Genomic DNA, 15,141 nt, shown 5'->3' with positions numbered 1-15,141 from the left:
AGTGTGTGTGACACCCTGAGTGTGCAGGGAAGGGAGGTGGGAGTGTTCAGGTCTCCCTAACTCTGGGTGCCTGGATGTGGATGGGGCTGTGTGGGTGCAAGGACAGGAGAATGTATGTGGCCCCAACTGTGGGACCCTGACAGACGGTGCATGTGGCTGTCTTGACAGTGTTGTGAGAGACTGCAGGCCAAGCAGGCGGGGTCATGCCTAACCTGCTCTTGGGTGTGTGGGGTGTGTATGTGTCACCCATGAGTTCTACCTGCATGGGCAGGGGGAGGTGTCTTTGACAAGGCTACAAACTGTGGGCCCTGGGGTGGGAGGGGGTCACAGGCTGAAGCTGGGCTTTGAGGGTCTAACAGGCTTGATGCAGTGTTCCCATATTGTTGATTTTCCTGACCTGAGCCCCTTTATGGGGACTACCCCTAATCCTGGCCTGGTAGGGGAGGCTTCCAGAAGTGTCCCAGACTAGGTGAATGTTCTGGGCGTGGGCGTTTGCACCCTCCTGGCATGCATGTGTCTGTCCCATGCATGTGCCATGGTGGGTGTGACTGCCAAGGGCCCTGGGAGCGGGGAGTGGTGACATTCCTTGCCCATGACCCTGTGAGCACAGGACAACGTGTGCTTGTAACCGTGGCAGGGGGAGGAAGGGGTCAGTTCGGATGGGCAGCATTGTCTAAAGCAGAGGAACAAGACGATCCCGAGGGGGAGGAGACTGACATGGTCAGAGGCCGGGGCTTTTCTTCCCACAAGCTCCAGGAGGCTGGCTAGGCACAGGAAGAACCTGGGCTGGGATCTGGGGGCCTGGCTTCTTGCCCCAACTCTGCCACTGACTGCATGTGACCTTCAGTGACTCTTCCCGGTTGGTCTCAGTTTCCACATCTGGGAAGGAGGGAGCTGCCAAAGGGGCCTTTCAGGTCCCTCTGTCCTGGTATTCCAGAAGCTCATTGAGGGGGGTGGGGGTGGGGCCTGCCTTCGAAGAAACTCACTCTTCTTTCTGGGCCTGGGAGTGGGGTCCAAGTGGTTTTTCTTCTCCGAAGCTGGTGTGTGGCTGGTACTCTGGACTGCCCTGGACTCAGGTGGAGATGGAGGCTGTCAGGGGTCTTGTCAAGTGACAGGGAGCCCTGACTCTTGCGGTTGATGGCTGCCTGGGAGTTTTGGGGGGCCTGGGGAACTGACCTAAAGATGACCCAACTTCAAAAAGTCACTTCCTGGAGGCCAGGGTAAGGGAGGGCCAGGAAGGCAGGAGGAGGCCAGTTCCTGGTGGCCCAGCCTGCCTCAGGGAGCTCTGGGTGCTGCAGCCTGGGCCTTGCCCATGGGATTGCCCTGGGCTGCAGCCTGAGGGCTGTGCCCATTGGGAAGGGAGGGGGCAGAATTCCAACTGCTGCTGAAAGCCCCAGCATTAAAGGCCAAAGTGGCCGGAAACTTCTGTGTTTATAAAAAGCTCTTATCCCTGGAGCATCTTCCCTGGCACAAGCTGGGGCAGCTGCTGCCCGCTGCCTGCTGCTCACCTGCCAGCCTGACTCTTGGGGCAGACGGGGAGGGGTGAGCCAAGCCTAGCTGAAATGGGTCCACTGGGGCACCTCTCCTTGATAGGGCCAAACTGAGGCAGGCCTCACATCCCTGGGGGAGGTCCCATTTCCTGGGTCTGTCTGCTTAGAAGTGGGCCACTCTCTCGGGCCCCTCCCTGGGCTTCAGGTATTTCCAGAGTTTGGAGCTGCGGGTCCCTTTCCTTGCTTCCTATGACCTTGGACTTCTGCCTGTGACTCTCAACTTATTTCCTCACCTTCTGCCAGACCTAGGTTCAAAAGCTGGCTCTGTTATGTACAAGCTGCAAGCTGTGGGCATGGTTCAGAACTTCTGAGCCTTAGTTTCTTCGTCTATAAAACGAGGATAATGATCCTATCTTACGGGGTTGTCAGAGTATTAAATGAGAGAAGGCGGATGTGCTCACGGGTAATTCCTTGCGCCCACTCCCCAGCCCCTGACTGCTCTTGGAACGGGCACGGAAGTTCCGGGAGGTACTGACCTGGAAGGGTCCGCAGATACTTGGGGGAGTGATTTCCTAGGGATCCCCGGGGTAAGGAGTGCTCAGGGAGCGCCCCACGGTCTAGAGAGCGGGGGTCAGGAAGAGAAGCCAGAGAAGCCGCTGCAAAGGGAAGGCTGGCCGCCATCTCTGGCCCTTCCCAGGCTCCCTCTCCAGCCCCAGTGTTTATTCCTCCGCCGCGGCTGCTGACACGCGTTGCTGACACCCGCCCAGGCTGGCCTCGGCCCCGGGCGCGGAGGGGGCGGCGGGCCGCTGGCAGCCTGCCCGGGGGAAGCCAAGCAGCCAGCTAGCGGGCCCGGCGGGGGAGGGGGCGCACCGCCCGGCCGGGCCGCCGAGGCACCTGTGTCTGGGCACAGCTGCGTTCGCCCCCTGCTGGGGGACCCCGTCCCCGCTGTGTTCCCTGGGGCGGGGAGTCCCCGGGCGGGCGGCTGTGTGTGACAAGAGAATGCGTGGAAGGGCTGGGAGCCCCTGAGGCAGGGGTCCCTGCTCACGTGCCCGCTCATCCCCGCCCCCCAGGCCGCAAGTTCATTATAGCCAACGCTCGGGTGGAGAACTGCGCCGTCATCTACTGCAACGACGGCTTCTGCGAGCTGTGCGGCTACTCGCGGGCCGAGGTGATGCAGCGGCCCTGCACCTGCGACTTCCTGCACGGGCCGCGCACGCAGCGCCGCGCCGCTGCGCAGATCGCGCAAGCCCTGCTGGGCGCCGAGGAGCGCAAAGTGGAGATCGCCTTCTACCGGAAGGATGGTAGGCGCGGGCCGGGGCGGGGCCGCGGCGCGCGGGGGTGGTGGTGGGGGTGGGGCGGCACGGCGGGGGCGGGGCCAAGAGGTTTGGGGGTGGGGATGGGGGTGGGGATGGCCGGAGCCCGGGTGGGTTCGCTGGGGGCGTGACCCCAGCTGGGGCCCTTGTAGTGGGCCAGGTGGGAGGCGCAGGCTGGGCGTTGGGGTTGCTGGGTTGGGTCTCTTCTCCTCACACACTCTGGTGGAATGGTTTTCTGGGTGGCCAAGGGGCTGCTTGGCTGTGGTTTGGGCGCCTCTGGTTCCTTCCTCTCTGGGCAGATGTGAACACGTTGAGCTAGGTGGGCTGGTGTTTGACGGGGCCAGGATGGTAGGTACGTGCGTGGACCCAGGTCATGCAAGGTCAGGCTGGAGGCTGGGCGCTGGCCTCCGGCCACAGGCCTCTAGCTATCCTAGGGCAGCCCCTGCCAGCTGACTGGCCTGGGGCGATGTCACTGAGGGCAAGGTAGGGGAGGGCAGCTCTGGTTGGCTCTCTGCTGCTCCTCTCCTGCCTCCTCTTTCTTCTGCACTTCAACTGCACCTGGCGGGTGGTTTGTGCCTCTCCCACAACTCAGTTCCCTTTGTCTCATCTTCTGAGCGTCCAGCCCGCCACCCCCTCCTGCGCCAGGTGTCTCTGCTCAGGCCCTGCCTCCCAGCCCAGCTGCTCTGGGCTTCCGGAGAGCTGATAAACAGAGCCCTGGGCGGGCCTGCTTTCAAACCACTCCTGCCCAGGGGGGAGTGAGCTCTGCTCAGGGAGGGCAGTGCAGTAGGACTTTGGGGTGCCAGCAGGTATCAGAGGGCTGGGGAGGCGGCCCCAGAAGGCGCCACTGGACTGCCCATGGGTGCCCAAACGCTGCTACTCACCAGTGGGTATCTGACAAGCATGTACTGAACCCCTGTGAGCCAGGCACAGCGCAGGGGTCTTGGAGATAGAGCAGTGAACTAGACAGATGAGGTTCCTGCCTGCAGGGAGCTTCCCTGCTGTGGACGGCACTCTCTCCCTCCCCCTGGGGGTAGGCTAAGTGAGCCAGCAGCCCCTGTATGTCCTTGTCCCTGTGTCTGGGAACCTCCCCTGCATGCTCAGGGTTGGCTGAGGTTGCCCTGTAAAGATTGCATCCCCCAATGACCCTGCTTTTGCAGGCATGCAGAGCCTGTGACATCACTGGACAGCATTAGAGGGCCACTGGCATTGGGGCATTGTGGAAGAGGGTTTGCTCGCAGCAAGCGGGGGTTCTGGCTGGGAGGCAGGGGCTGGGAGACTAGATGCAAACTCCAAAGGCAGGGCCTTCTGTCTGGTTTTTCACTGATGTCTCCCCAGAACCTTAATCAGAGCAGATCTACTTCTGCATCTGCCTGGCTGTCTAGTACTGGCTGACCTTGGTGGGTGGCTTCTGTGTGCTGGACACTGGGCTGAGTGTTTCTCTCACATTATCTCATGGAATCTTCACAACAACCCTAGGAGATAGATACTATTTTTATCACCTTTTTATAGATGAGGAAACTGAAGTTCAAGGAAATTAAGAAACTTTCCCAAAATCACACAGTTAGAAAGTGGCAGAGCTGGAAATGGAACCATGTCTGTCTGATCAGAGCCCTACCCACTCTGCTCTGCTGTCATATGTTAAAAATGACACCAAATAGTTACAGCTATACCTGTATACTGCATATTACTTTATGTACAATTTTATTTTGAAAGTTGGCAAACCATTGGTTTATGAAAAGTCCTGGGTTCAGGTCTAACTCTAGAAATGATGTAATATGGGACAAGTTGGGTACTGCCTTGAGCCTGTTTCTACTTCTGGGATAATGTGCCTGCTCCACCCCTTGGCCACAGGGGCCTTGAGTGCTTCTGTCTTCACTGTAGTGTGTGTGGGGAGCTGGCCCTTCGTCCTGCCCCTGGCTGGCTCCTTTGGGAGAGGATGGCCATGGGACCCCTTCTGCAGAGGTGTTATCGTGGAATCTTGGTGACCTTGAGGATCACTTAATCCAGCCCACTCGGGTTACAGATGGAGAAACTGAGAAGCAGAGGTCCAGTTACCGGTGAATCAGTGGAGGCAGTGGGACTAGAACCCAGGCCTCCTGGCCCAAGTACGAGCTTTTCCCCCTCCCAGTTACTGCTCTAGGTAGGGCTGCGACCCAGAAAATCCTATGCCAGCTGTCTCTGCCTGCCCCCTTCTCTACTGCCACGTAGTTTCCATGGGGATCAGGTATCTCCTGTTGGCCAACAGGCTGGTCTTGGCCCTCAGGTCATGTGGGTCCCCTCTTGTCCTGGCACTTGAGGCCTAGGATGTAGACAGATTTCCTCCACCTCCCCTCCCTCTGCCTTGAAACACTCAGTCCCTTGGGCGGATCCCTGTGGCCTGACCTGGGCTATGTGTGTTTGCACACGAACTCACACCTTTATGCATGGGCAGAGTAGGGAGGCAGAGGCGAGGAATGCCAATGCCACCTCTTGTTTCTGTCCAGGCCTTTCTCAGGGTCTCTGCTGGGGCCAGCCGCAGGGGTGTGGGTCCCTAGGCTTCAGCCCCAGGGAGGTGGGTGGCTGGGAAGGAGGCGGGGCGTTTCGCTGGCAGGCGCCACTGCCGACAGCTGTGCTGTGTCGGTGCCTCTAGCCCAGCTCTGTGCAGTTTCAGGGCCTGGAGCCAGACAGCCCCGTTATTTAGTTGCTGGGACTGCTAGGAAGTGGGGAGGCCGGACTGGGGGGCTGTGGGCTGTAGGGAGAGACACAAGGGGCCAGGGGCTCACTGGCCCTGTGTCTGTGCCCCTTAACGTCATGCCCAGGATTAAGGTGGAGTTGGGAGCAGATCCCCGCAGCGTGGGGCTGGCAGGTGGTGGCATCCCTGTGGGCCGTGGGGCCTCACCTCGGCAGCAGGTGCTGCTGGTGCACACCTGCACCCCATGTCGCCATGGGGGGCTGTGGGTCCCTCACAGTGTGGCTCTTCCTCACTCGCTCCCCTCCTCTGCCAGGCCTCATGGAGGTCCCCTGCACTCTGTCCCTTTCGTTCTCTCTGCTCTTTGTTCCCACCTCTCTGCGCCCCGCCTCCCACAGTGCTCAGCCTGTCTGCCTGTGCCTGGGGTCTCTGCTCCTCTCCATCTCCCCACGTCTCGGCTGCCTGCCTGCCGACTCTCTGTCCCCTTGGTCTTTATCTCCTTCTCTCTGCATCTGTCTCTCTTCTTCCCTCCCTTCAGCACCCCTGAGCCTTCTTCCTTGCCTCTCTCCCTCTGCCCTGGTGTCCTTCGCCCCTCTGGGCTCCATCTTGAAGTCTCTGTCTAGCTTTCCATACCTCTGCCTGTCCTGGCCTGGTCTCCATGTCCCTGTGTCCCCGGGAGGATGTGCGTGGGTGGGGATGGGGGTGTCTCTAGGGAAGAGTCTGTCAGCTTCTCCATTCCAGCTGCAGGCTGGTTGCCATGGTAGTAGGGTCAGAGGGCCCCCACTGCAACAGCTGAGCTGTGGGCTGGGGGAGGGGTGGAGATCAGTGGGCCACTCTGCTCCCCAGTGCCCCCAGTGTCTGTGGGGAGCCAGAGCCCCAGAGGTGGCCCCACACTCATGGTCTGTGGTCTCCAGACTCAGACCCCAGCTTCTCAGGTGCTTGTGCAGGCATATCTATCTGGCCCCAGTGACATTCCACACACCCCAGGCCATTTCCACGTCTCCTCCCTGTCCCCTGAAAGCAGACTTCTCTCTGTGACACTCCTACACTCCCCTTCTCCGTCATGGCCAACCCTTCCCCCAGCTCAGATACCCACCCCCTCTGTCCTCTCCAGGCTGTGGTCCTCAGGCCCCCAGGCCCCCATCAGTCTGGGTTGCTGGTAAAGGAGCCCCTGGGTATGTTGAAGTCAGGCAGGAGGGTCAGACAGGGGCTGGTGCCTACATGTGTTCTTGAGATGGGAGCAGACCAGAATCATCCCCAGGGGAACAAGGTTAGACAGAGGTAGCACTTTTCTCTGGGAGCAGAAGCCATGCGGGGGCTCCCTCCACCTTGGGCCCTTCCTGTCAGGGCCTGGGGCAGCGTGGAGACAGCAGCAGGTGAGAACACCTGTATGGGTGGCCAGGAGCAGGCCCCAGGGCCCTACCTCAGAGCCCAGCTGCATTCCCCACCCAGTACTTTCCCTCCGTGGCTCCAGGGAGGGGTCATTCCTGAGAAGGAGCAGGGTGCCCTGGCCTGCTTGGGGGTTCCTGTCCCAGCACCACCCTGGGGGCGAGGCAGGCCTGCCAGGATTGAGTGGTGTCGGCCAGTCCTGGCAGACTCTGGGGTCTGGAGAGTGTTGGGAGGGCGGCTCCTCCATGTTGTGTCTGCTGTAGCCCCCGGAGAGGAGCTATGTAAATATTTGCAGAGAGCCGGCTGGGATGGGAGTAGAGTTTCATGGTGGCCTTGGGATCTGGGGAGGGGGCTGTGGGCAGCGGGAGGGCCAGCGTGGAGGGTGAGACTCAGCCACTTTTCTGCCCAGAGGTGGCTTCCAGGGTGATGTGTTGTGAGGTTCCGAAAAAGCCCTTTCACGCTTGAACAACTCCTGTGAGGGTGCCTGAAATACCTCCATTAGAGAACCTTTCTCTTGGGCTGAGAATGAGCTTTTTTCTTTAAAAACACATTCTCTCTCATCACCCCTTCCCTGTATGCAGGGAGAAACGTGGAAATATCTAGCCCTTAGCGTGAGGGAGTTTAACAGAAACTTTCCTCCCTGACATGGGGAGGGGGGTGGGAGGCAGCTGGGACAGGTGATGAGTATGGGAGAGGGTCCGCATGAGCTGCTGTCCCCCTCACGTCCCCTCCTGTCCTTAGTCCAGGGGCCCATAGAGAACTCCACGCTGTGAACTGTGGTTGGCCTCGAATGGTCCTCTTTCCGTTTTGGTCACACGTCTACTGGACTAGAAGCACCTTGAAGACCAGGCAGTGTCTTCTCCTTGGCCCACCATCTTCTCGCTCACTGTCTGCATGAGGTTGCCATGTCTGACTTCCCTACTGGATTGTAAGCTCCAGGAGGGCGGAGAGCAGCCTGTCTGTTTTGTTCTCTGTTGTATCTGTGTGTCAGATGCATAGTGGGAGCTCAGTACATGCTTGCTGAATGAATGAATGAATGAATGAATGAGGAGGGCAGTGTGCAGAAGCCTTGTACTGGGAGTCAGAGACTTGGGAGTGATTTCTGGCTCAGTTAGAGACTTGCTGTGTGACCTTGAGCAAATCACTTCCCATCTCAGGGCCTCAGTCACTCCCTCTGTGGAATAATTAAATGCTGGGGCTGGGAGGGGGCTTAGAGGATGGGGGCTGTCAGGGCCAGAGGAAGGTGGGCAAGGGAGAGGTGGCCTGAGGTGGCCACTGAGAGAGCTGGGAGTCCTCCAGCCCTGCTGTGTGTGGGGGACGTTGTGGGGTGCAGGGAAGGCCTCTGGGGACTCTCAGCCTCCCCCCACTCAGAGGCCTGGGTTGGGGAGCAGAGCCGGGGGAGGAGCTGTGGCCACTGCACCACCCGCGCTCACAGGCACACTGATTGTGGTTGCATTCAGAGTTTGCAGGCTGGGACGCATGCTTTATGGCAGTGACCCTCACGGCCCTCTAATAGGTAGGCCTCTTCTCTATCGTTTTACAGGAGGGAAACTTGCTTAGAAAGGCTAAGGGGATTTGCCCATTTTTACCCAGGTGGTGGGTGCCTGAGTGGGAACTCGAACCCATTTTTCCTCTTTCCACTCCAGAGCCCTGCCCAGCATGGAACACAACCACACAGGCTATCTTGCCCCAGAGGGCCCTTTTGGGGTGTGATGGGCTCAGGGCCCCAGGAAACTTGGATTCTGAGAGCTGCAATTCCTCATAACACCTGTCCTCCCAGGTACTGCTGGGAGAGGTTCCCCAGATAAGATTATAGATGCCAACAAAGCAGCATCAAGTGCCAAGGCTGTTCTGCTCGCCCTCAGGCAGGGCGTCACCCAGGTGGCCGCAGGTCCTGGCCAACTGTGGGAAGCGAGCCGACCCAGGGCCTCAGCATCCCTGTTCTCTAGGGTGCTCCCTGCTCGCCCTGCCCCCTGCCTATAACCCCTGCCGGCCACGCCCTCTCCCTCCACAGGCTTCTGCTGGGCCTGGCTCCTGACTCTTCCCCCAAATCATGGAAACTGTGGTATTTGTGTTATTGCTTTTTTTTTTTCTCTTTCATTTGATTTTTTTCTTTTCCTTTTGATCTCACTCCCCAGTCCCATTACCCTCCCCTTAGGCAATCATTCAAATGTACTTCCTGTGAAAGTGTTGCTTCCGTATGTTCTTGCAAAGTGTGTATTTTGTCTGGATGCATAGGTTTAATTTATGTAAATGATATTGTGCTATATATTGTATTCTGGTGTTCACTTTTCTTACACAGGAGTATGCCTTTAAGTCCATCCAGGTGTTATTTGACATCTGGTTTTAGCTTCATATTCTGTGGTGTGCACCCACCTCATTTTACCTGCCCCGTCTCCTGGGGAGGGCCCTTCAAACTGTCTCCATAAATAATGCTGCAGTGGGCGTCTTCATTGTGGCCCCTTTGGACTCACATGAGGATGTCTTTGGGAGGCATCTCCAGGAGTGGAATTGCTGGATCGCGGGGTATGTGGACATTGATTCAGCCAAATATCGTCAGGTTGTACCTCAGCCTGGCTGCACTCATCATCACCCTCCTAAACAGAGCGCCAGATTCTTCTTCCCTCGCATCTCTGCCACACCTGGCAGTATCCAGCTTTCTAATTTTTGCCAGTCTAATGGGTGAAAGTGATATCTTGCTGCTTTAATTTGCATTTCCTTGATTTCGTGTGAGTCTGAGCATCTCTTGATAGCCTTCAGGGTCACTTTCCTGTCAATCGCCTGCTCAGATCCTTTGCTCACGTTTCGGATGAAGCCACTGTCTTTTGTTCTTATTGATTTGCAGGAGCTGCTTGTGTATTCTAGAAATACAAATGCATCCAGTTAAGTATCTGATGTGTATTCTGGTTATTAATTCCTGTTGAATCAAGATATTGCAAATATCTTCTCCCATTCAGTCATCTGTTAAATTTATTCAACAGAGATACTTAATTTTCATATAAACAAATTCATGGATTTTTAGCTTTGTTTGTGCTTTTGACATTTTGTTTAGGAAATTCTTCACCATCCTGAGGTTGCAAAGGTCTACATTTTCTTCTATTATCTTAATTGTTCTACCTTTCTCATGGGTCTCAAATCCATCCTGAGCCTACCTCTGTCTGTAGTGTCAAGTAGGGATCAGGTTGTATTTTTTTCCGTGTAGTGAGCCAATTTCCCCAACATGTCAAGTAAACAGCCTGCTCTTTTCCATTGATTGGTGGGGCCTCCTTTATCGTAGGTTCATTCCCATGTATCTGTGGGTCTGCCTTTGAGCTCTCTGTTTTGTTCCAAATATTTATATGTCTGTTCTTGCATCAAAACCACATTAAAAAAAAAAAACAAAACTATGGCATTTCATGTGTCTTAGTATCTAGAAAGGCAAATCTTCCCTCTCTGTTCTTCTTTTCAAAGGTTGACATAGGTATTTGAAGACCTCTCTTCTTCTTTATAAACTTTAGAGAAAGTTTATTGAGTTCCTGGAAAGAAAAACTCCACTAGAATCTTGATTGGGATTAGATTGGTTTTATAGATTAATTTGGGGAGAATTGACATCTTTATAATATTTGTCCCATCCAGGAGCCTAGAGTGTCTCTGCATTTATCAGATCATTTTTGTATCCTTTATTAGTTTAAAATTTTATTTTACTTTTTCCCTATAGAGGCCTTGTGTATTCTTGGTCAATTCCAAGAGACTTTATAGTTTTTGTTGCTATTATGAAGGAGATCTTATTTTTGACTACCTATTCTAATAGCTTTATGCTGGTAGAGAGAAATATTATATATTTTGTGGGCTGATCTCATATCTGGCAGCCTGGCTGAACTCTCTTATTAGTTCTAATTGTTGATCTGTTGATTTACTGGTTCTCCTGGGAGATGATCCTATCATCTGCAAGTAGTGCTGCTTTTCTCTGTTTATGTTTGGGTCATTGTCATATTTATTTTTTTTGCTAGGAAAGATTCGCCCTGAGCTAACATCTGTTGCCAAGCTTCCTCTCTCTTTTTTTTCCTCCCCAAAGCCCCAGTACATAGTTGTATATTCTAGGTGTAAGTCCTTCTAGTTCTTCTAGGTGAGCCGCCGCCACAGCATGGCAACTGACAGACGAGTGGTGTGGTTCTGTGCCCAGGAACCGAACCCAGGCCGCTGAAGTGGAGCGTGCTGCAATTTAACTACTAGGCCGTCAGGGCTGGCTCTGTCATATGTTTTGATGCTGGAATGTTCCATCTGACTTTTCAAGAGGCTTTCATGTGCGCTTGTATTTGTCTGTTGGAGTGTCCCGCTGCCCTGTGAGGTGGGCGAGTCAGGGAGGGATTATGACTCTCGGTTTAATGGTTGAGAAGCTGTGGCCAACTGGGTGACCGATGGGAGAGCTGGAACTGGGATGGGGCTCTCTCAGGGTGTCCCCAGGCTCTCTGGGGTGTGCTGGGAGCCAAGATGGGAGCACAGTTCTAGAAGCTTGCAGAACCCTGGAGGAGGACAGGGACCCCAGGTTGTCCTCTGGCCGACTGTGGCTCCGTGCGTCCTTGCTGCCCTGTGGCAGTCTGCGTGGGCGTCCCAGTGAGGAGGGCTGATCGGTGTCTGAGGCTCAGAAACACCACACCTGTGAGGCTCCTGCTCTGGCCCCTCATCCTGGATTCCTGGGCGGTCAGCCTGCATGTTCCATGCTGACTGTTGACCAGATGTAACAGCGCTTCGGTGAAGGACACCACCTTGATTCCCATGGTCATTCTGACTGCTGTATAGACTCAGGATGGGTTTGAAATGGACAAATTCTATTGTTAAAGGACAATCAGTGCCCCTGGATCTGAAAGGGAGCTTAGAGGGTGGGGAGATGGTCCTGTCCACACCTGCCATAAGCACAGGTCACCGTCCTGAGTCCATGATCAGTCCTTGGACACTTACTTACCCAGTACCTCCCGTGAAGCCAGCCCAACCCTGGCCTTAGGGTTCTGATTCTGGGGCGAGGGAGGATGCTCACCCCAGAAGCCGGTGTACAATTATCTCCTAAATCAGGGATACAGTTCTACAGGAGTGCTCAACGAGAAACATCCATGTGGTCCTGATGGGGCAGTCAAGAAAAGCTTTGTAGAGGGGATCCTGCAGGGCCTAGAGGGATGGGAGGAGTTGGAGGGGAGAGGAGTGGGGGCCATGGGAGCGGGAGGATGGGGTGAAGCTGGGGTGCACTGGGGGGGCGGTGCTGAGGCCAGCCTGCTTGGGACTCAGCATGTCTGTGTGTCCAGGGATGGGAGGCTCAGCTGGAAGGGCAGGCCGAAGAGTGTGATGTGGTCGGGAACAGGGGATTCTGAAGGATTCTGAGGGGACAGACTCCAGGAAGTAGGGGGGAGGTAAAGGAGGCCACTTGTGGTGGCCTCGGGGAGGATGGGAAGGAGAATGGGTCCAGGAGAGAGAGTGGCTTTCCGGCATCAACATGGCCTTCTTTCCCCTTCCAGGGCTTCTGGGGAGCAGGGCATGGGTGTGACTCCCAGTTTATAGACCACGAGGCTGTGTCCCTGGAGGTCAAGTGGGGCTGGGCCCCAGAGCTTTTCTAGAAGGTCAAGTGGGGCTGGGCCCCAGAGCTTTTCTAGAAAGAGCTCTTCTCTTGAGGCTGCCTCAGTGGTCCCGAGGGAGGGTGGTGCAGGCAGGCCACATGCAGTGGGTTTGGGTGGGGATCGGACAACTGCATGGGGGCCCCCTCTGTGGGACCCTCTACATCCCTAGGGAGGTGTCAGGCTGGAAGAGCTGGTGGAAGGGTCTGTCTGGAGGTGCTCCTTTTGTGTGAGTTGGGGGCTCACCGATCATTCCCCAGGGAGTCTGCATCACTCAGCTCCTGGAGGCAGGAGCGTAGGATAGATCTCTCTCTTACACACACACACACACACACACACACACACACACACTCGCGCGTGCATGCGCACTCATTCACTAGCTGGCCTCTCAGGCTCCCCCACTCTGTCCCCTGAGCCTGCAATGTCCCTGGCCTTCCCTAGGCCCCCGGCTGCCCATGAAAGCGGTGTTAGTGACATGGTGGCCCCTGGCCAGGAGCAGCTCCTGCTGCATCTTCCTGTCGCCGCCACCAGGCTAAATATAACCTGACACTGCACAGCCCTGGGCTGCCGCAGAGACAGCCTCTCTGCCTGGGGGCGGACAGGGCTGACTGGAGCCCCAGCCTCCTGCCCTCAGCGTGACTTTGGGCCCAGCTCCTCCTGCTGAGAGTGAGGCAGGGAGGCAAGCTGGGCGAGGATGGCTGCCTCCCCGAGGTCACCTTCCCTGCAGGGACCCGGCACCCTGCGTTGTTACAGCTCTGGATGCTTCTGCAAGGCCATCTGTCATCTCATCTGGCACCCAGGGTGGGGATCACTTGTCCCCGCAGTACCCACAGGGAGTCTGAAGCTCAGAGAGGTGGGTGACCTGTCCACAGTCACACACCAAGAGCCCAGCTTCCTGACGATTGGGGCAGGTCAGCCCATCTCCCCGGGGCTCCTCCCTCTGCCTGGGTTATTTTTTCTTTCTTGTCCTGGGCTCTGAATTGGGGTCCTGTTGACTCCTTGGCTCAGAAGAGCAGGTGCCAGGCCTGTCTTATTCCTGTTGCCCAAAACGCTTCATATGTGAGTGCTCAGTGAATGTTTGTGGGGGATGAAGAGCCACCCGTGAAGAAGCTGTGATGACACCTCGTTTACAGATGAGCAACCAGAGACTGTGACCTGGGGAACTTGCCTAAGGACGCTCAGCGTCACCTGCAGGCCTCCGCTTGCCGTCACCCATGCCCCGAGAGACAGAGATAGGCCCGCCCTCGCTAAAGCCAAGTGTGGCTCCTGCCTGGGGCCCAGCTGAGGCCAGGGGTACCCAGAAGTGGGAATTCGGGTTTAGCCCCTGACCCTTGATGGGTTGGGATGCTGGGCAGGGATGATGCCCCTGGGTGCCATGCTGGGCGTGAGTCGGCGCTGTATGGAAGCAAGGCAGCGTTGTGTTCTGATGAGTGATGGTGCCCTTCCCTGCGGTCAGGAGGAACTGTACCTGTGGCACCTGGAAAGTGTCTGGGCCTGGCTCTCCTGTGGGGTCCCTCCTGCTGCCCCTCCCCTTCTCCCCTCCTCAGTGACCTGCGGGGAGCTGTGTGACCTCTGTAGGCACAGAGGGTGTGAAGAGCGTGGAGCCTGTCACTGCATGGCTGTCAGCCGATGACTGCCTCCGCTTTCCTTGTCTCTATCCCCACAGAGCCCAGGGCGCCCTGAGCCCCAGGAGGCAGGCACAGCCTGGGCACCCAGGCTCCTCACCCCTGACCAGGGGTCTTGAGCTGGGGCTGGGGATTGGGGGTGTGTGAGTGGGGTGTTCTTTGGCATCAGCCACACGAGCCAGGTGGCCCCTGAGCCTCTCTCTTCCTGAGACCGGCCCACTGCGTCCTCCCATTTATCAAGATCTCCCTTGGCCCAGGCTCCTGCTTCACGTGCATCATGTCGTTCATCCCCACAGCCTTGTGGGGTGGGCGTGACCTCCCCAGTTGCAGATGAGCGCTCTGAGGCTTGGGGAGCGTAGGTAACGTGCCCAATGTCATTCTAACGCAGTGAGCGAAGGCCTCCTGACTCCTGGCCCAGAGCCTCCTACCTTTGCCTCAGGGAACCCACAGCCTTCCTGTGGGCGGGGCGGGGTCCTCCTGTTCCCCTCCAGGCTGTCCCTTGTTCCCCAGTGAGCAAGTGCTCCTGGGGCTGGCTGCCTCGGGAGTGTGGGCCGTGCCTGCCACGGCGTGGCTCTCGGAGGAACTGCAGCCTTGCCTGGCTGCTGCCGGTCAGCCTCTGTTCCTGGGGGAGCTGTCCTGGGGGCAGGGCAAGGTCAGAGGGAGAAGAGGAGCAGAGGGCTGGGCAGTGTCTAGGGGCAGGTAGGAGCAGGGCTGGTGGAGGGCGAGGCGCCGTACTGTGTGTGCAGTGCCAGCCCGGGACTCCCCGGGGGGCAGCTCTGCCGGACTCGCATTTCTTCTCTGCTGGGAAGTTGTGTGACCGTCAGAGCCCCGCCCTCCGCAGGCTGCGATTTGCTCTGTGCTGATGCCCAGCTCTGGCTGTCGCTGTGCCCCACCCTGGGCCTGGCTGACCTTCAGCTGCCCTCAGGGACCCACACCCCCCATAATCCCAGCCAGTAATGGGATGGGGTCCGCTGGCAGGTCTGGCTGAAGAGCTGGGAGTGGGTGATGTGGCAGCTCACGGAAGACCCAGCCAGCCCGGCAGGGTGGTGGGAGGCAGAGCCTCAGAGAGCCCTG

At 57.1% G+C, this 15,141-nt stretch overlaps 1 protein-coding gene across 2 annotated transcripts in view; it reads left to right on the top strand.

Annotated features, from left to right (window-relative positions):
* KCNH2 (potassium voltage-gated channel subfamily H member 2) overlaps positions 1 to 15,141 on the top strand; it is a 33,277-nt gene that overhangs the window by 661 nt on the left and 17,475 nt on the right. For both annotated transcript variants that reach the window (XM_058533149.1, XM_058533140.1), the window contains exon 2: positions 2,561 to 2,791. In XM_058533149.1, coding sequence (XP_058389132.1) covers positions 2,561 to 2,791 — 231 coding nt within the window. The remainder of the gene's footprint in view (positions 1 to 2,560; positions 2,792 to 15,141) is intronic.

Source organism: Diceros bicornis, chromosome 3 (genome assembly GCF_020826845.1).
Source record: "Diceros bicornis minor isolate mBicDic1 chromosome 3, mDicBic1.mat.cur, whole genome shotgun sequence".
Taxonomy (NCBI): Eukaryota; Metazoa; Chordata; class Mammalia; order Perissodactyla; family Rhinocerotidae; genus Diceros; species Diceros bicornis.
The sequence above is the reverse complement of the archived record's forward strand: the minus strand, read 5'-3'. Positions and strand labels throughout refer to the sequence as shown.